General features: G+C 31.6%; 1 protein-coding gene across 5 annotated transcripts in view; it reads right to left on the bottom strand.

The window, feature by feature from the left end:
- Positions 1-606: 606 nt before the first annotated feature.
- LOC106051420 (uncharacterized) overlaps positions 607-21,810 on the bottom strand; it is a 187,175-nt gene continuing 165,971 nt past the window's right edge. For 2 of the 5 annotated variants that reach the window (XM_056007175.1, XM_056007180.1), the window contains 9 exons: positions 16,120-16,195; positions 15,521-15,704; positions 14,172-14,296; positions 13,717-13,803; positions 12,725-12,865; positions 11,661-11,736; positions 9,257-9,371; positions 4,627-4,778; positions 607-3,066 (listed from right to left, as the gene is read on the bottom strand). In XM_056007175.1, coding sequence (XP_055863150.1) covers positions 2,916-3,066; positions 4,627-4,778; positions 9,257-9,371; positions 11,661-11,736; positions 12,725-12,865; positions 13,717-13,803; positions 14,172-14,296; positions 15,521-15,704; positions 16,120-16,195 — 1,107 coding nt within the window. In that variant the 3' untranslated portion in view covers positions 607-2,915. Of the gene's footprint in view, positions 3,067-4,626; positions 4,779-8,768; positions 8,848-9,256; positions 9,372-11,660; positions 11,737-12,724; positions 12,866-13,716; positions 13,804-14,171; positions 14,297-15,520; positions 15,705-16,119; positions 16,196-21,810 lie in introns of all 5 variants that reach the window. The other 3 variants (XM_056007177.1, XM_056007179.1, XM_056007178.1) reach the window with 3 other exon arrangements.

Here is a 21,810-nt window from a genome sequence, read left to right on the forward strand (position 1 = left end):
ATTTGATTAGAGAATTAGAAAATATTGATCTTGGACAGATTTAGGGTATTGTGATGCCTCAGTGCACAAGCCAGAAGAGAGAGGGCTGACCAGGCTGTTAGGACTCAAATCAAGAAAAAAAATGTATTGCCATGCTGAATCATCTCAAAGACCTTGATGCAAACAAACCTAATTTAGAAAAAGATGGTTAAGATAGAAGCTTGAAGACTAACGATGAAGTAAACAATTCAGAGAAGACTTTATTTCCATAAGGGACTGTATTGGGTATTTCCATTTCCTTTGGACACATTGACTGCATGGAGAAGTGGGGGGGGGGGGGGGGGGAGGCGGATGTATGGGTGACATCATTCTGACCATAACTAATGCCCAAGCTTTCATCTCATTATAATGTACAAGATGACCCATAGTCTTTCTTAATAAAAAGTAATGTATTCTAAAGCCAAAAAGTAAATAAAGATGTAAACTAGAAACTAGGCTATGATGTAATTACCAAAGTCTTCATACCATTTTAAAACCAAAACAACTAACGATTAAATTACTATGCAATGTTTCAAAACAGATATACATGTGACCACACAAAATAAAAAAGAACAAGAAATTCAATGATTAAAAACCAATGACTATATATTTTACTATTTCAAATGTATAAAACAAATGTATAGATCAATAGAAATGTAAGCACCAGCAATAGTAAAATTACAATAATCTAGTATAATCACTTTAAAGAAAATAATCTAGTATAATCACTGAAAGTTAAAGTTTTAAACATCTTAACTCTAGAGTCATAACAATTTCGGTTGTAGATATAAATAGATATTTCTTGTTTGAAACAAGAGTAACAAGGACTCACTTCTATTGAGAATGTTAAATAAATACAATTGTATGTAAGTGCTTAAGGATCTTTTCAATTTTAAAATATAAAACAATTTTAATTTCTGTACAAGTAATTTGTATCTGTTGATTATAGATTATGTTGATTAGTGAAGAAACATTCTGTCAACCAGTACACTGTAGTGGGAAGAACTCTTCAGCATGTAAAGTTCAGATTCAGCAGTGACAGAAATGCATCCGTAAATGTGTGAAATAAGAGAATAAATACACAGCTGATCATACAGACAACGCGACAGACTTGACTTGAGGCTGTAGAGTATTCAGAGCATACACAAAAATATTTACAAACATGTTCCATGACCAGTCAGGACTCTTTCAATCTATTTACAGATTGCATAGGTACAATAGGATAGAGCTTAGCAGAGTTGCCAACTAAAGAAAAGAAACATTTGCAAAAAATAAAGCAGATAAAATAATTCTGTTGTAAAATACCCCTGTATTTTCTGTATGATTTCTAAGAAAAAAACCCAGAACTCAACAGTTTTGGCAGCTACATGAAACATATGTGAGTTGACCCACAGAATGATAGAAAAGTATTTTCATTTTTTTCTTTACTTTGTTGAAGAACGATAAAAAAAATGTATTGACATAAATAAGTTTTCAACTTCTTAGACCAGATATGGTAGTTACTTCTTTTGACAAAAATGATTGCTGAGTGAAAAAAGTCTCTAGTAATAATTCCCTCAACTATTACATTTAACATTGTTTAAAACATTTCTAATAAATTATTTAAATGTTTTCAAATTTGATAGATGGTAATTGTATGAATCAATATTAAAAAAATTCATAAGTAATCTAAGATCTCTATACAACCAAATATCTCTAACATTCTATGCAATTAACTAGAAACAGTTGTACAGACTTCTGAACTCTTGTGTGAGCAGCTTACACACTTACACAGATAACACAGATAACTCAACTACAATAACTATGTTTCCACAAAAGCTAGCAAATACTTTATATAAATGAAGCCTTTCTTGGGTGGCTTATAGTATCAATGAAAGTATTGATTGGTAGCTATTGAAAGCTTTGTGTGTGTAGACATTAAATGTAATCTATTAGAAGTTTGCTATTACTCTAGAAAGGGCATTCAGAAAGTTTTTAGTATAAAATAAAAAGTGACAGAAAACTTTTTAGTAATTTTTTTTGTACACTATTTTCTATTTTAGTAAATTTTAACACTTTATTGACTACTAATATAATAAACTCTACAAATCAGACTTATCTAATGTGGTAATGTCATAGAAGTTCTTCAAATTATCTAATGTGGTAATGTCATAAAAGTTCTTCAAACTTATTTAATGTGGTAATGTCATAAAAGTTGTTCTTCAAACTTATCTAATGTGGTAATGTCATAAAAAGTTCTTCAAACTATTATAATGTAAAAAAAAACAAACCCAGAATGGTTTTGTATAAAAAATATATTGCTTAAGAAGCAACAGTCATCACAGTTAACTTTGAAACAAAAATAAAAGCTTTTGTTGCAAATAAATGTAAACAATAAAAGAGAGATATTAAATACAAATGAATATGACATTGCATAACATAAGTTTGATAGTTTTATAAGTCTCTATAAGTGAATTTGAATTAAGTTTATTAAGATGAATTATAAAGTAAAATTTACACACATTAAAGTAAAATACAAAAATGCAAATTAAATATGAGCCCAACAAATTTTAAGTTCTACAAAAAAAAAAAAATTAAACTTTTAAGTTGGACATATAATTTTACAATTCCTGTCTTATTTATTTAAAAAAAAAAAGTTCAACGAGTCTTAAAAATAAGTTGAAACAGATCTAGACTACTAACTAAACATTAACTAAGAAATAGCTATTATGCAACAGTGTGTGCAAGAATCTAGAGAGTGCAATGGCTAATTTTCTTTTTTTTTATCTTTACCCTGTTAAATAGAAAAAAAAATCAACATTTAGGTATTCTAGGCAAACAGTTTCTGACTCAGAATCTAACAAAAATAGAGCCAAATATAAAGTCAACTCTCAGCAGTATTAAGGCCCTGAAGACATTTACTGTTCAATGGGATTGGCTTTATTATTTTCATGGTCCTTGAGGTGCCTGTAAATGCTTTGGACATAAGTGAAAACACATTTCCAGTCTGGGTTTTTCATCTTGACCATATCCTCCACATCCAGCAATGGGGCAATATCAGCCTCTTTCCTATAAACAAATATTGAGAACAAAAAAATGTTAAAACATATTTCATAAAAAAAACAAACAAAAAAAACATAGACACCCACAAACATAAAATAATGAATTATATTAGCAAATTACTAAAAGGTGGAAGAAAAACAATATGCATGAAGCCAAGGACTAGACTACATTATCCTTCAAAGTTTTCTTGAGATAATGTTTAATGTTGTGATGAATCAGCATTGTGCCAGAACACCCCTTCCTTAATGGTTAAGCAGTCAGATGAAGATAAAGTCTTAAGTATCTCTTTAGCTGTTCTATTATGCTATTATTTTGATCCCCATTGTGCATGTAGACTTAAGTAATGGTGAAGAATATATGAGAACTTTTACATTTGCATATTTGGCATTTGAAAACTAAAATTAGCTTGAATTCTTGAGACTCTATTGAGGTTTAGACTTCAGACCTTCAGGAAACAATCACTAGATCTATATACTACATAGTTGTGCCAACTAGTCCCAAGGTACTCAACTATCCCAAAGTACTCAACTGCCCCAAGGTAGAGTAAATAATCAAGCAGAGTCACCCATATTTAGATTCTTGCCAAAATGGCTTAGGCTAAAAAACCCAAATCAGTTTCACTGTTTGCAAATAAAACTACAACACTACAATGACATGACATTTTTATTTTTGTATAAACTAACACTGACATTTTAAAGCTATTTACATTTCATTTAAAACAGGTTATTTTGGCCAAGAGGCTATCCAGCTTAAGAAAACTCTGAATTCAAACCTCTGCTGGCTTTTTTCAACTATACCAAACATGGGAAAAGCTTCTGGAATGACCCTGTGGAAAAATCAGGAGCTGGCAACCCTTGGGACGCTTGCAGCACACAGTGCTAAACCCTGGCATAGCTTGCGATGCCACTGATCCCAAACTGTATCAGCACTTACTGTTCCTTTGGATAGATAGTTGTGTGGAGAGAGGGGAATCGCTTTGTGGGTAACATCATTCCAGCCTAATGTCCAAGGTCATAAACATATTTATATTTTAATTCCTGGGCAGTACCAGTCACTTGTTACAGAAAATTGAAATTGGCTCATTGTTTTTGTTTTAAAGAATGTTAAACTTGTAAGAATTTATTGTTTGTAAAATGTTTTGTTTGTTTGTAAAATGTTTTACATGTTTCGGATGTTCCTTCAGAGTTGAAGATAGTTTACTTCCTAGTCCAAACCTCCCGCAGGACGACGAGGGATGGGAGCGAGCAGGATTTGAACCCTCGACCATCAATAAATCCGAACGACAGTCCAGCGCAAAAACCACATGACCAGGCAGCCATTGTCATGTAAATTGGGTGATTATTGATCAAATATAGATTTTTTAAAACAGGTCCTAATCCATAATAATTGTCAGGTAAATTAGGTAATTATTGATCAAATATAGATTTTTAAAGAGGTCCTAATCCATAATTATAATCAATGCTAGACCCATTTGTAAATATTTAAAGTATTCTTAAGACATTTTGCTGTTAAACAAATTGTTGGTCAAGAACAAGCATAGTTAAACAAAATAAAAAAAAATCCTACTCAGCAGTGTCAAAAGCCAAAGTGAAATTGTATCTTCTTTTGGAAGCCTCCAGTGAGTTGAAGTCAAATGCATTAGGGAAGAAATGATGAATGAGGGCACAGAAAGCCAGGCCATTGTTCCAACTGGAGGAAAAGTTGGTGATTTCAACACCCTAGTACAGAGACAAATGAAACAGTTGAAAAATAGAACATGAACAAAATTAGAACATAGCAAAGAATTGTATTGTTGGTAATGTCTAAGTCATGAATAAAAAAAATTTCTCGAATAATTTATGCTTTGAGAAAAAAAAAACATTTATAAATTTACTAAGTTATAAACATAACATTAGATTAGATAACAATTATTAAGCTTCTTCTTTAAGTGATATATTAATAATTAATCAATATTTGTTAACGTAAATTGAAATTAAATGAGAGAAAATATACAAAATATATATATGTAAAATAAAATCACAATAAATCACACACTACATCAGCTAAATGAAAACCTTTTGCAAGACAAAAATGTAAACAAAATCGATTTCATAAACTAGCACAAAATTTTAAAACATGAATAAATACTAGCAAACAAAAAATAAATTTTATTTGTTAGTAAAAAAAATATACAAGAAAATGGTGGAGATCTAATTATTACAATTCAAATATATTTAATATCAAAATGTATTTAAATTTTAGTTGAAACTTTTAATTGAAAGCAAAGAAAGTAATTAGGTTGACTGATGATGCTATTTTAGTTCATTTTGAAACTTATTAAATCAAAATTTTATAATTTTGTGAAACAAACTTCAAATAAAAACAGGTACAAAAAACCTACAAATACTTTAGAAATAATTAGACTATCAGTGCATTTAATCTTTGAACATCTTAAGTGAGTGTTTTGAAACAATCCTGACATTAAACCTAATAGTAACATCTTAAAAAATCTAAAAGTAAAAATAAAGTGAACTAAAAATATTGTTTTTTTCGCAGTCTAAAATATAATATAAACTAATTGAAGTAAATAGAGTTTATTTATGACCAAATACCCTTGACCTGATAAATAATCAAAGCAATAAATTTATCATGCTTATAGGACCATATACAAAACTATACTCATGCAAATAAATGAAACAAGTCATTTCCCTTTTCTTAAAAATGATTGGATTTTTTTTTTGGTTGTAATTATAATTGATTGTGAGGGAGTGGGGTTAAGGTATTACTAAGAGTGTAGTGTGTTTGTGTGTTTATGTGTGTGAGCATGGGGGTGTTCAAACAGTTATTGCATATGTTCTAACCTACCCTAAATGAAAGATTCTTGATCTAACTTAAATATTGGCATTCTTTAGAGAAAAAGAGTAAGGGAGAGGCATTGTGTTTAGAAGAGTGAAAGAGCTATATTAAGAAAAAAGTGAGAAAGAGGATGAAAAAGACAGAAAAAAAAGAGAAAGAGGTAAGAATGAAGAGAGGTAATAGTGAGTGAGAAACATTATAAGACATTTACTAATAACTGGTTCAACCACAACCTTGGAATTATTCACTTAAATAATACACTCAAGCTTTTTTTACTACATTCATTGAGACTATTTGCTCTACAGTGCATAAATCTAAGTAGATATAAGTATTTCTTGAAGACTAACATTAGAAAGTCTTAATGTTGTATAACGTAAGCAAGGGGCAATAACAATGGATAAACTCTCATTGTGACTGAGTAATATATTCAACAGATGGAAAATTATTAAAACGTTTATAACTATAGCAAAACTGTGAAAAAAAAAAAATCTAAACCAACTTTTACAATAGTTATCAAAGACTTGTATGATTGCTAACACAAAGGAGACATTATTTAGCAAAGAATGTGTATACAATTTTTTTTTGTATTTACATCTTTGTGTTTCTATGATGTGGTTTCTGTGCATTAGATAATAACTTAAAAAAAAAATTTTCTTAAGATGACAGCTCTTAGATTACTGGCCTTAGATATGTCAAAGCTGTGTTAGGGTAATGATATCTTTTTCTTTCACAAATTAAGGAAATACTGTTATTAAATCAATCACACAGATCTATATATTGTCAAACCTCACACATCATCTTTAATCCATTAAAAAAAAATTGTTCTCATATCCTGAATTCTGTGCTAATTAATGGCCTTTTCAATTGTTTTTATTTAAAAATTCTAATGTTTTCAATATTTAGACATGCCCATAAAATGGAACAATTTGTTGATATCAGAGTTCAAGGGCACGATCTAAAAAAAACCCTCAGCTTGAAACAATTTGCTCATTTTAATTTGAAAGACAGCTGCACAGACATCTACACAAGACATTATCAAATCATGTCATTCCTTACATACAATTATTTCTTGGTTTGGCAGTTACACAGATCAGGTCTAAAACAAGGAAATCCTATGCCGTACTTAGTGAGGTTTGCCAGGTTTGCGGGACATGTTCTCCGACAAAATGAACTATGCATACCAAGAGTTGCAATGGCATGGAGGCCAATATAAGGTAAGCACAGACAGGGACATCCTCATATAACTTGGCACCACACCTTCACGGAGGACCTCAGAGCAGTGAACACCAGGTGGGAGGAGGCTTCAGACATTGCCAATGACATATCTTTGTGGAGACAGCTTGCTGCACAATGTGCCGAACTGTGCGGGAGGACCTAAGTCTAAATAAGTAAGTAAGTTGGCAGTTGAATAATAATTTAAAGGCCCTGTTAAAGACCTGACTTCAGAGAACAGTACCAGGAAAAAGATGAAGAGGCAGAAAGAGAAAGCGTTGGGAAGACAACATAAAAGAATGGAATGGGCTGCCATTGAAAGGTTCTATCCAAGCCAAAAGACAGGAATGAAGAAAGATGGTTGACAAATCTTGTGTGGTGCCCCAACGGTCAAAAAAATTAAGGGATAGGTGAAGGTTAAAGTATAGTATAGTAAAACTATTTTGTATGGCTTCAAGTAGTGGCTAGCTCATTAGAAAAGGCCTACAAATTCATAGGTATAATGCAATTCAATACTAGCTGAGACACCCTTTTTTTTAAATAGGCCTAGTTAACAGAAATCAAGATGTAATAAATGTTTATTTAAATGTGGCATGTGTCTATTTAAACACTTATTGTAAAGGCTGCAAAAATTTACTATAGGATTCAAAAGATTAGATCTGGTTAGTGACGTAAGTGATTTAAATGTAGGTCAGTTGTGTCAGTTACCTCAGCTGTCCATAAAAAAAAGTAAAGTTCCCCTTTCAGACATTACAATCTCTAGGGCAGATTCAAAGATAATCTGTTTCTATGGCCAATGGTTAATGAGGGTGTTGACCAACCACAGTTACTTTCCCCAACTAATGTTGGGTACTCATTTATAGAGTCAGGTGGACTCAAAATTTCAAATTCTCAGTCTTCACTGAAATTCAAGCCCAAAACCTTTGGTTAAGAATCCAAGCGCTTTACCAGCCAGCCACCAAGTCATCCATGGAGTTAAATATAATATAGTTTGTCTATTTTTTTTACTTTATTAGAAAATATTTAAAAAAATAAATAAAATCTTTACTTATTATAAAATGTTTTTAAACTTTAAAATAACATTTAGATTAGCTTTTTTTAAAAATTTCATGAAACAAACAATTAAATGAAATATCAATTATAAATATTTTAAGTTACATTGATATCATTGGACTTACTAAAAAAATTCATTTTAAAATTTTGATTTTATTTAGAGTCCCAAAAGAAATATTATATTATTATCAATATATTAAAATATACATAGGCCAAATATTGTAATAAGACTTCATATGAAATTAAATATAGAATTTTTTATTTCTTTGTTGTTTTGACATGCATGTATGAATCACTTTTTTTTTAAATATAGAAATATAGAATATAAAGCTTACTATTAATTTACATATAAAATGTACTCGTTACTATTATTCATAATAAAATTTCAATTGAAAAATAAAACAAATTGGCTAAAATTTTTAATTTCTGAATCTCAGATTCTGAATCTCCTTTTTAATACCTATTTAACACTGTAAAATAACAAAAAAATCCCAATAAAACAAAAAACATGCATCACTCTAACACCAAGCTCAGTATAAGTTTGTTAGTTAAAAACGTCTAGAAAAAAAAAGATATTGAGAGTTGGGATCCAACACAAATAGCTTTACCGGATACCCCCTGGTCATAGCTTTAGTCCAATCCAACAAAACTTGTTTAATAGCAGAAGGACTTCTTGCCAAATTGGGTCTAACCAATGGTCAAATTTTTGTGCAAAAAAGAAATGGAAGAAAAAATTGCATACATTAATAAAAAAGATTATAAAATATTCATTGATTAAGTCCACAGACTCATACAAGGAAGTTGGATGTCTGCAGCATCTGAAAGAAGAAACTTGGCAGAATAAAAAACTTTGAACTTCTGATTAATGTAAGCTCCCTTTATTTTTTTTATTTTTTTCCCTTTATATAGCCTATTTATTCTGCAAATAAGCTTCCTTTAGCTAGTTTATTTATTCTGGAAATAGACTAACTAATGAAACAAAAGGAACTGTGTTACTAAAAGTTCAAAATTTCTTTTTCTTTGCCAAAAAAAAATGTGCATTAGTTTTGAGACCAATTTTTTTGTTTCCCTCAAAAGATCAGATACAAAAGTGTACCTCATATTCTTCTGTATTAGCTTGACAGAAGCTCATCAATTCTTGCTTTATTGTGATTATATTCTTTTTCATAGAGCTGGCAGCCTTCTTGGCCAGCGACACAGACACCAGGGCACTGATAAAAATGTATGAAGAATGATAATATTTTTTTTTATAACTTAAAAATTTTAAAATATTGTGGGTTACAACTTACCCACTAGTGAAATTTAAAAAATGTAACTAATAATTATCTGACAGTTATTAAGAGTTGTATGACTCATAAGTAAGAATTACATAAAGTTCCCCTTTCAGACCTTGTCATCTATAGGGCAGATGATGTAAAGGTCATCTGTTTCTGTGGCCCACGGTTAATGAGGGTGTCATGTGGCCAGCACAATGACTAACCGCCTTTACTTTTCCCCAACTAATGTCAGGTTCCCACTTATAGAGCTGGGTGGACTCAGAGGCACCAAAGATCCCAGTCTTCACCAGGATTCGAACCCATGACCTCCAGTTCAGAAGCCAAGCACTTTACTGCTCAGCCACTGCACCTCATAAGAATTACTTAGCCAAACAAAATAATGATATAAATAGTATCCAACAAATATCTCTTTAAAATAAATAAATAGATTTAATGCATGGATTACCGGACTGTATCACCAATATAATATATATATATAATATCCAGTCAGATAAAAATGATATGAAACAAAAGTTGGGCAACTAAAATCAGTTTATATTTTTCAATGTAAATAAAAGGTATAATAGCAGGAAAGAGATTATGTAATACATGGATACATATATATGAGCAGGTGCATGAAAGATGTATTGCTCTTTTAATTACAATTTTAACAGACAGGTATAAAGTTCAATAGTGATTAAATATGTAGACACCTAAACATATTAAAATCCTTTATGTTGTTATCACATGTCTAATTTTCAGTCTTAATTATACAGTACATAATGTTATCCGACCTTCTTAAAATAGCTAATGATGTGAAAACATAATATGAGCATTACAGACGTAAAACAGGTGCTGATTTTGTTGAATGTGCATATAGTTAGAGCAAGAAGGATTCCATTCACAGTTTTAGATTGGGATTATAAATGATAGAAGGCAGAAGGCTCAATTCTAAGCATGTTCTATTAATTGTTTCTTTCCATTCATGCCTTTCAAACTCTGCATCCGAAAACTAACAGTTGTATATGTATATCATACCGTTGCTAGAATAGAAATAAGTTTAAATGTTTTTTTTAATTATAAAGAATGATAAACAAATTTTGAATTGCTATAAATCTTTGTAAGTAGCTGTAAAAAACAATGGTAGCACATACAAAAGGAATGTCTATATGGTAGTTCTATACAAAGTTATCTAGATGTATTGAGTTTGTTAAAATCTCTGAAAATAAAAATAAAGAAATTATTGTATTATATGGAAAGATCCCTTTGAGATGATTAAATATTAATTATTAATTTTCATTATTTCTCATTGAGCTTTTACAAGCAAAATGCAAAGAAGTCAAACATATCTTATCAATTTTTAAAATTTTTCATTCCTTTTTTTTCAAGAGGTTCATTCATAAAATATTATTTGGATTCTATTAACATTTATTTTATCAATTTAATTCAAAAAGCATTTAAAAAACTGTTAGGCTAAAAATACTGTTATAAATATACATTAAAACTTTAAAAATAAACATCAAGCACTAATTACAATTATGAAAAAGTTAATGAATTTTGTTTTTGCATAAGTTGGGGAACAGGAGCCTAGCAATGCCAATATTTTTGTAATGTGGTGGCATATCACACAATGCTAAATATAAAGAAAAGATTAATTTTTCATCAAACATAATTCTGTTACTGCCATGAGTGCACGTTGCTTTGTTTATAGACCATTACATTCACATTAAATCAAGCATAACAAAGAATTGGCCAAAATCTAAATTATTTTACATAAAAAAAAAAAAAAAAAATAGAAATATTATATATATATATATATATATATATATATATATATATATATACATACAATTAAATCAACTTTATTATAGCACTGATAAATCAGAACAACTGATTATATAGAACAAACCAAACAATTTTGTACAATTTATTTTGTATAACATGGTGGGTATTGTATAAATCTTTTTAAAGACTTAACAAGCACAATTTGCTAAAATAAATTTAAAGTTAATAAACCAAATTTAAAAGATGATATTTCAAAACTCTAAAGCTTATATCATCTTGTAATATCAGGCATGTTGGTTAAATAGGACCAAATAGTTTTAAGGACCAAAATGCTTCCATGTTCTAGAATCAACTGTCTTTTGTTAACTTGTTAAGTTTTACAGTCTAAAAATGTTTGCAATAAAGATTATATGATTTTGCACAAAATGTCTACAAAGTTGAAAGCAAAAGTGAACTTACTTTGCTTTGGCCCCTCCTGCAGGTGCATTTGCATTGTCCATTTGTTTGAAGGCAGCCATTGCATTTTGAGGTTTAGCTAATAAGCCAAAGTAAAGAAAACTTAAATGTTTGGCATTTTATTGTGGCACTATAGAATTAACACATAAACATACATATTAAATTAGTGGCTTCAATAGGGGAGTATGATCTGGAAGGGCGCCAAAGAGGAAAAAATTATTTTTTTTATTTTCAAGAAATGTATAACTTGTAATTAAAATATTTAAATTTTTCCCTTTTGAATCATTCTAGGTAAGTTTTATAAAAGTTATGACCTAACCATTACCATAAGGAGCTCTTAAAAGTCTCATAAAGAATACATGTTTAATTGATACTAGTTCTGTTATTTAATTTTAACAATCGTACAATATAATAACACCTATGAATAAAATGTCATTGAAAACAGATTTGAAAAAAAAAATTGATTCAAAACACACTTTTTAACTATTTTGGTAATTATTTACCCTTGTGTTGTGGTCCAACAAAAAGAAGAAACTAATAATACATTTTTATTGATGAAATAAATTTTGGGAAGGGGTAATTAGTGGAGATGGCACCAGACCTAGTGATGCCTCTGGAACATTGAGTTTATAATAGTTGTTATTGATATCAGTATTAGTTGCAAGGGAGATAATCCATGCAAAATTTGAGCACATGCATTCTTACTAAACTAATTAGGCCTACTCAAAATTCCAAAAAAATTAAAAATAAGCTACACACTTTTTTCCATTAAACAAATTAGTATTTTAGATGAGGTTCTCCAAGCTGGATTAGCAAAATTCCTTCATTAAAGACAGTAAATTTTACAATCTTACTAAAAAGCTTTAATAATTTGGAGCTTGCTATAGTGTTACAGCCTATATTTTTCTCTATTTAAAAAAAGTAAAACTATTTTTATCAATTTAAGAAAAACAAAACGTATCCTTGACTTTAAAATTTGACTTTTGAAACACTATTAAACATATAAATTCTCTCTTTTTCTTAAAATAAAAAAAAAACAAGAAACTTTCTAAAAATAATTCTTCTACCTCCCCATGATTGACTTTTTTCAGATTTTTCCACCCGGCCATCAGAACTGTTCCAGGATTCTGTCTTGACAGTTATCCTTCCTGAGACCCCTGGCCCTGAGGCACCCATGAGTCTCTGTGCAAGTTCTTGTGCTGTCACCTCTGATAATGATGATTATGGTGATGATGATGATGAAGAAAGAGATTAAGAGAGATGATAATGAGTTGGACATAAGCTGGACATGAGTTGGACATGATAACAAAGAATGAAGCACACACACACACAAATACATTCTAAATTATTAAGCAACTTGTATTCCTCTACCTCATGCTGTTAGATAACTGAAGCAGACAATTTAACTCTCTCACTCCTAACCATTCAAAGTTTGAATATAAAACTGTCATTTAAGCAATCACACATAAGCTGAGGTCACATGCACCTTGTCATATGTATGAATGCTTTGGAAGGAGAGGGGAATCAGGTGTAGGATGAATTGTTTACATGTTAATGATTATTTAACAATTAATGATTTAAATGTCGATCTTAAATGTTTCAATGTTTATTTATATATTTGTATGTTTTATTGTGTTAATTTACTACTTGATACTTAGATTTAAGTGTATTTGTGTGTGTATATATATATATATACATATATATATACATATATATATGTATATACACACACACACAAAATACACTTAAAGCTAAGTATCAAGAAGTAAATTAACACAATAAAACATACAAATGTTGAACAAGAATCTAATGTCAAAAATATTTTGGAAATATCACAGTTATGAAATGCAATATAGGACTAAAATGTAAATTTAAACAAATAAAATTAATCTATCCAAAGAAAACAAAACAAAAAAAGAAACAAAAAACAAATAAAAAAAGTAACACACATGCTGATCAGTTCACAAAAAGAAAAACTGTCATTCATTATTTGTTTCAATCTCAGGCTTACTGCACACTTGTGTTAGTTAGTTTCTCCATCAGAGTCTCCAAACATTACCTGCAGGCTTGCTGTAAGAAGTTCCCCCAAAACCTTTTGAAGATGATTCTATTTTGGTTGTGGTGGTTGTTGTTCTGATACCACCACCTGCAATCACAGACACACACATACATGAAGACGTTAAAAACCATCAACAAAAATGACAAAATCAATCAAAGTGATCCTTAAACCTCTGATGATCTACTATTTCAAATAATGATGGAACAATGCTTAACCCTTAAGGCGCATGAGGTAGTTAAGCCTCCATTGTTTATGCACTCATTGTAAAACAGCTCAGCATTTTAAGGGTTAACATTATTTGATTCATTAATGGCAGCCCTAATGAAAAAAAAAAAAAGGAAAATAATCCTACAGATGAAAAGATTATTTTCAATGTATAAAATTATGTGGAAAATCGAAATGACAGACTAACTGACTGAAGATGACAGACTGACTGACTGAGAGAAATGACTGACCTGGAGTATTTTCTGTGCTGCTGGTGGTTGTTGTCTTGGAGACTGTCTTTTCACCTCCAGGACCAGTGGTCTCTGCTATGTGGGTGTAAGCAGCTAGTTTCTTGGCTTTCTCTTCCTCTGCAGCTCTGAGGATCAAAATCAAAACACATCATTAGGTCATTCCCAATGACACATTAGTATGTAAATACTTCACACATGAAATCAGACATCAATATATGAACACATAATATTCATAACAAACGAATATTCACATTTAACCAGAGTAACACCTTTAGTAAAATCACTAAATTTAGAAAGCCTTCAGGACAGAAGACTCAAAAGTAAAGTAGCAATTATACATAAAACACTGAACCATAATCTTCAAATACAAAAACAAAATTTAATAAAATACTCTGAAAGACACAAAGATAAAGGCCCATTCCCCGTCTCATATGCTAGGACAAATTTCTACAAATACTCCTTCTTCCCTAGTGCTATTAGAGCATGGAATGTTTGGCCTGAGCTAGCCAGGAAAACCAGTGACTTGGCAGAATTTAAGTCATTGGTTAATATGCATGACTAAATGCATGACGCGTAGGACGTAATCATCTTCTTTTTTGAAGTAACGTCTGTATTATATAAGATAAGATAAGATAATACATTACACACAATATTAGACCAGTATATGAACACATGATACAAAATTATATGATATCAGACACTAGCATATGAACACATGATACAAGATTATTTGACATCAGACACAAGTAGCCTATATGAACACATCATACATCACACACAAAATTAGACACAAAATTGTAACACATAATTATATAGGAGTATGTAAACACATTATACAACTTTACAAAAAACAATGTCAGCAGGGCTGGCCATAAGCATAGGCAAACTAGACAGCCACCTAGGGCATCTGATTGGTGGGGGCCTCATGCAGGACTCAAAGAAATCGTTTTCTTAGGGAAAAAAATTGTTAGAAAATCAATGTTTCTTCACTTCATTTTGGTGAAATGTCAAAACATTATTTCTAGTCTGGTGATCACATTTGTGCAATCAGCGCTACATGAATTTAACTTATTTTTTTATTTATATATAGATACAAGAATGTTTTAAACTCATTGCATATTTTTCGGTCTTATTTTTTGTTTTTCTATTTCATTTGGGACCACCCTATTCACTTCACCTAGGGCCTCCGATTACATGAGGCCTGCCCTGATGTCAGGTACCCACAAGAGTTGGAAATCCTAAAAATCCCAAAATTGAAAAATCCCAGCTTTTAATGGCATTCACTCCTCAATAAAAAAACAACAACAACAAAGCGCTTTACCACTCAGCCCTTTTAGACTTAGACTCACTTGTATTTATCAGCAATGAGATTCTGTGTGACTTCATGATACTTGCTGTCTCTCTGGTGTGTGGGCGCCTGCTGTTTGTATGCCTCCATTTTCTTCTTCTTCTCCTCTTCAGCTTTCTCAAACTTCTTCTTCACCAAATCCTCTGCCTCTGCCTCCCTCTGCTTCCTCTTAGCCTCAAGCTCATCTGTTTAGATTTATAGAACATTCTTTTTTTTTTTACTATATGTATGGCACAATCAGGCTATTTTATTATTAAATTGAATTGAATAAAATTATTTAGTTTTTAGAAAACTGTTGACATAAGTGAAATTATTTTCTTGGCTAAATATATAAACAAAATAAATAAACAAAATAATAACTCAATAGAAAGATAAACATCTGTCAATAACAATTTACTCAGTTTGTGTTACCCTTTAGTGACTTGGCAACTTGTAAATAAATTGTGTGGATGTCTACAACTCTGTATTTACTTATATTTTAAGTTTTGACAAGGGGGATAATTTCTCTGAACATTTACCAGTATTTCAAATGTGAATTGACCATTAAACAAGCACAATAGAAAGAAGGAAAAAGATGGGAGTATAAAAATAAATACTAACCTCTTTGCTTGTCTCTGATCTCCCTCAACCTGGAACGTATTTTCTTTCTCTCCTCAAAATCTTCTGTACTGTTCATCTGTTGAAGCAAAAAGGTAGTGAATATCTTGTAAGTGAGGGGAGATAACCAAACAAAATATAAAATACATTGCAAGTTGTATTGTAGTGTGCATGACGTACGACATTTTATGTGTGAATTTGAGCTTTTGTTTTATACAGAATTATGGTCTTTGAATTTGCAATTTTTGTAAAAGAAAAGGTCCCAACTAAATTGATCTGGATATGTAATCCACATGTCTGATAATGGGAGGAGCGGTGGCTGAGTGGTAAAGCTTCCGACCGGGGGTCCTGGGTTCGAATCCTAGTGAAGATTTTTAATTTCGGGATCTCTGAGTCCACCCAGCTACCTGACATTAGTTGGGGAAAACTAAAGGTGGTTGTTCGTTGTGCTGGTCACAGAAACAGATGACCTTTACATCATCTGTCCTATAGAGAAAGGGGAACTTAATTATGTCTGATAATTGACTCCCTAACTTTTCTCCGAAGAGCTGTGCATTGGAAAACATTCTCAAGGGAACGTGCCCGAGTGTAGTCAACTTTTCAATTAGAAGATATGACTTCTCGTGCAGATTCGAGTTAATAGGAAATGACATTGTGCTCATGTTCGGTCCCTTTGAAAAAGTTTATATATATATATATATATATATATATATATATATATATATATATATATATATATATATATATATATATATATATATATGTGTTCAGCAACATTTTGGCAGTATTTACTTCATTGGTTAACATGCATAACTAGATGCAAGACGCGTAGGACGTAATCATCTTCCTTTTTGAAGTAACGTTTGTATTATAAAGAAGAAGATAACAGATGAGGAATCCAAGCTTTCTATAGTGTGGCAGTAAAGTTTGTTGCAGCTATTTTGACCCGATGGTCGTTTTGGCGCGAAATGTTAGTTTCATCTTGTACATGTTTATTATGTCTTTTAAACAAATCAATGTTTATAAAGCAGTGTTTCTCACAACACTGGTGTATGTCTCTGTGACCTGGGGCACTCTACCGAAGGCATTTAAGGCTCCTCGGACGCTTTCGTCAAAGGTGTATACGCTGGGTATACGTTGGCAACACTTCATTACGAATGTTCTTCTGGAGGCCGCTGTAGAGAGTAGGCCTATATGTGTTTTTTCAAAAGTATTCTTTCTGTAAAGAACAATGGTTATATTTGTCCATTCGATTTGGGATAGGCCTATTAGTCTGATGTATAATTATTGTTATACCCTTAACATTATAATGTGTTTTAGATTTAATATTGTACCGAAAAAAAGTGAAACTATGTTGTGTGTATACGAAATTTATTTATTTAATTATTTATCTACCTCGCCTATAATTCATGGAGGTAGGGGAAGCATGTTAACATCATGGTCTCAGAAACCTTGACCTTTTAAGGTTTGTATGTTCTACATGTTCTCTGGTGTTCCTTTAGAATTGAAGATTATTACATCCTTATCCTTACTCAAACCTCACACAATATCACGGGGAGGGGGGATGGAAAAGGGAAGGGTTTCGAACCCTGGACCATCAAGACCACACAACAAGGCAGTCTTTCATAGATCACAATGTGCATTCATGAAAAAGTCAAAATGAATAAAACTTTTTATTTTCCGGAAAAAAAAAAGGGGGGGGGAGGGGAAAGAATGTAAACTACAACAAAACAAAACAATGTTTACTATCTTCTCTTATAAAATACAGACGTTACTTCAATAGCGCAAGTAAGACAGTCCCACTTGCATACATCTAGTCATGCATGTTAACCAATGACTTAAAGTCTGCCAAGTCATTTGTTTTCCTGGCTGGCTCAAGCAACCCATTCCGTGCTCTAATAGCACTAGGGAAGAAGGAGCTTTTGTACAAATTTGTCCTAGCAAATGGAACGAGGAATGTGCCTTTATCTTTGAGTATTTCTGGGTATTTTATTAAGATTTTGTTTCTGTATTTGAAGATAGTGATTATTCTAAAAAGATTTGTGGTTTAAAAGTTTAACGCCAGAATCTCTCGCGCCAAAACGTCGCGTACCTTTCTATGGCATGCGTGGCGTGTCACACCAAAAACCTACAGATTTCCGTTATAAAGAAAAGATCAATTACACAAAATTGACAAGAAAAGAAAGTTTTGTATTTGTTTATTTTATTTGTTACATTTTCTTTTCATATTTTTGTCTACCATTTTTTCTGGACAGTACAACTTTTTAACAATCGTATTTTGGCAAATAATTGAGAAATATATATTGTAATATTTTTTTAATAAAAAATAACTATTAATGATAATGAGCTCTAGACTGTCGTCTCGTTGCAAATGGTCGGTTTCGAACCTCCCCCCTACGCCATTCCCCGCAGTCCTGAGTAAGGTTTGGACTAGGATGCAATACTGTTTAATTCTGAAAGAACATCCAAAACATATCAAACAAAATAAAGTACTTGAGGACAACCTGGCAAGGATAGTCTGCTAATAAAACCTGACCAGCAGTTAAAACTTGTTGAAAGTGGCTACCTTTCTCAACTTTCTGAAGTTTAAAAATAGCCTCCCGGTAAAACAAACGTGTGACGTCAGAGAGCTGTGTAGACCTGCTCATTTGTTTCGCGTGGGAACTATTTCCAGGCTGCGTCGACTTTAGTCATAGATACAGCTCATAACAAGCCCATCAAAAGACTATTTTTTTCTACATTGTCTGGATGTGCTGTGCCTAGCATTACAAGCGATTCCTTAATTAAATTTGACTGAAATTTACAATTAAGTTTCTCGAGTATACATCTACAATGAAACTCAATCTAGATGTAGATGTTGTTTCATTTGCACATTACAGGCTGATTTACTTTAAAAGAATCTCAATGATGCATGTGATATTTTAGATTTCTTTAATTAAAAAAAATTTTTTTTTCAGCAATGTCAGGGTTGATTGTTTCTTTTTTATTTTTACAAAGCTTCTATCAACTCCGTCTGTCTGTCTGTCTGGTACAAATTTTGTACACGTTATTTCTCCCATTTCCCTAACAAAACATAAATCAATAAAAAAGTTAACCAAATGATTAATTAATAAGTGGTGGTTGAGTAATATAGTTTTATATAGAAAAAAAGTAAATAAATTGTATAGTATTGAGAAATATAGATGTAAATGTGAAGTTCATCTGTTGAATAAACTTTTTTAAAAAGTTGAAAAAAAAAATAGTTTGCTAGTTAAGTCTTGATTGCACTTTTGTTGTTCAAACATAGAAACACAGAAACAGAAACACAGAAACATAGAAAGATAGAAACATAGAAAGATAGAAACATAGAAACACAGAAACATAGAAAGATAGAAACATAGAAACACAGCAAATAGAAACACAGCAAATAGAAACATAGAAAGATAGAAACATAGAAACATAGAAAGATAGAAACATAGAAAGATAGAAACATAGAAAGATAGAAACATAGAAACATAGTAACACAGAAACATAGAAAGATAGAAACATAGAAAGATAGAAACATAGAAAGATAGAAACATAGAAAGATAGAAACACAGAAACATAGAAAGATAGAAACATAGAAACATAGTAACACAGAAAGATAGAAACATAGAAACCCAGAAACATAGTAACACAGAAAGATAGAAACATAGAAAGATAGAAACATAGAAACACATAAAGATAGAAACATAGAAACACAGAAACATAGAAACACATAAAGATAGAAACATAGAAACACAGAAACATAGAAACACATAAAGATAGAAACATAGAAACACAGAACATAGAAACACAGAAACATAGAAACACATAAAGATAGAAACATAGAAACAGAGAAACACAGAAACATAGTAACACATAAAGATAGAAACATAGAAACACAGAAACATAGAAACATAGAAACACAGAAACACAAAAACATAGAAACGCAGAAACACAGTTGCTCATTCCCCTAAAAAGCATTTAACTTAAGAGATAGTGGCGTAGCGACCATGGCGGAAAGGAGTTCATTTCGGGACCATGATTAATAAGTCGCCAAGTGGGCCACTTTACAAATGATTTCGAATGTCACTTACTTTTAAAGATTTGATTGTTAAGTCTAACTTTTCAGTGAATAACAAAGTTATTTATTATATAAAAAAACAAGTGCATTTGATAGTGCCAGTGATATTTACTAGTGTTGTCGTTATCCTGAATAGTATGGTGTATACAACCTTAATAACTTTTGTTGCATGTATTTGAATATTAAAGCATTGTATTTCATTTTAGGTTTCTTGACAATGCATAAATATATCTCAATTCATCCCGAAAGGAACAAGCAATGAAAAGCTTATAATGATCCAGAGATGGCAAAAATATAATCATTTTAAGTATTGTAACATCCAGCCATATATTACCGCGACCCGCGGGTCTTAATTTGCCTATCACTGTCGATATAGTCACTGAGAGTGTTTTGGAAACAATTAAACGAAATAATAATGTTATTAGAAAGCGAATGAGTGAAAGTAAAAAAAGTTTGAATAGAGCTATCAAAATAGCTAATCGAAATAAAAACATTTGCTTGTAGGCCTACATATATTTAGATTTAGATCTAGATCTAGAGTCTAGATACTATTATAAACGATGTAGACCTACTATTATAAGATTGAATGTTAGCATATTTAATATCCCCCATATAGAGCCTCATGTAGCCTGTCCAATCAAAGTGTGTTTACATCGCGAGGAGGGTTAGAGAGTCGGCGTGGGCACGGTTAGGTGACGTAGAGAATTCTATATACAGATATATAGCGTGATTATTGCCCTTTTTTTAAAACAAAAAGAGATAGTAGCCTAAAAAGAAACAAATATAGTCGGGAAAAATATCCCTGTTATCTTTCTCTCCCCTTCCAACTCTAAAATGCCTTAGCTCGCTTGCAAAACATTAAATGCTAAGTGTAAAAGATAACTCTGTGATGTTTACTCCCGAGTTACGCATGCGGTTCTCGTTCTTGGCACTTAATGGATCAAAGTTCACAGCTTTGTTGCAGCAGCAAGAAGTGCAAGGGAAGTTCTTAAGACTTGGCTTCACTTTACTCTCGTGGGGGGGGGGGGGAACTACGTACTTAAAGGTCACACCAAAATGTAGACATAGTTGACAACTTCCTGACGCTACAGTCTTGCTCTCTGTATTTAGATTTTTATAAAAAAAAAAAACTATGCCCGAATGCCTGTCTTAAATTATTGGTACCGTTGACGTCAGCGACTATTAGCACAGCAGACATGTTCGGACTAGTGTGTGTAAATAGCCTGTGTTACAGATCTAAACAAAGGACTCAATATGAAAATCTACATAAATCTTGTTCTATTAAAAGTTTTACAAATAAATATGTGCGTTTCAGTACTACTCGAGAAAGATGAAAAAGATTCCGAAGAATGGCCACTGGACTCGGAGCTGAGCTCCCTTCCCCCATCCCCACCCCACCCCCGCCTGCTTACCAATACACACCTCGATCCATTGCACTCAACCTTTCCCTTCAAAGCCACCCAAACCAGAAAATCACAAATCTATAGCTCCTTTTATGTGTCCTAACGAATGAATGAAGATGTGGCTATATGCAATCTGTGGTAAAAATATTTCACATGTAAATAAGTTTATTATTTCAATTGGTAATCAGATGACCAAACTATTCTGAG

The sequence above is a fragment of the Biomphalaria glabrata genome, chromosome 12 (assembly GCF_947242115.1).
Source record: "Biomphalaria glabrata chromosome 12, xgBioGlab47.1, whole genome shotgun sequence".
Taxonomy (NCBI): Eukaryota; Metazoa; Mollusca; class Gastropoda; family Planorbidae; genus Biomphalaria; species Biomphalaria glabrata.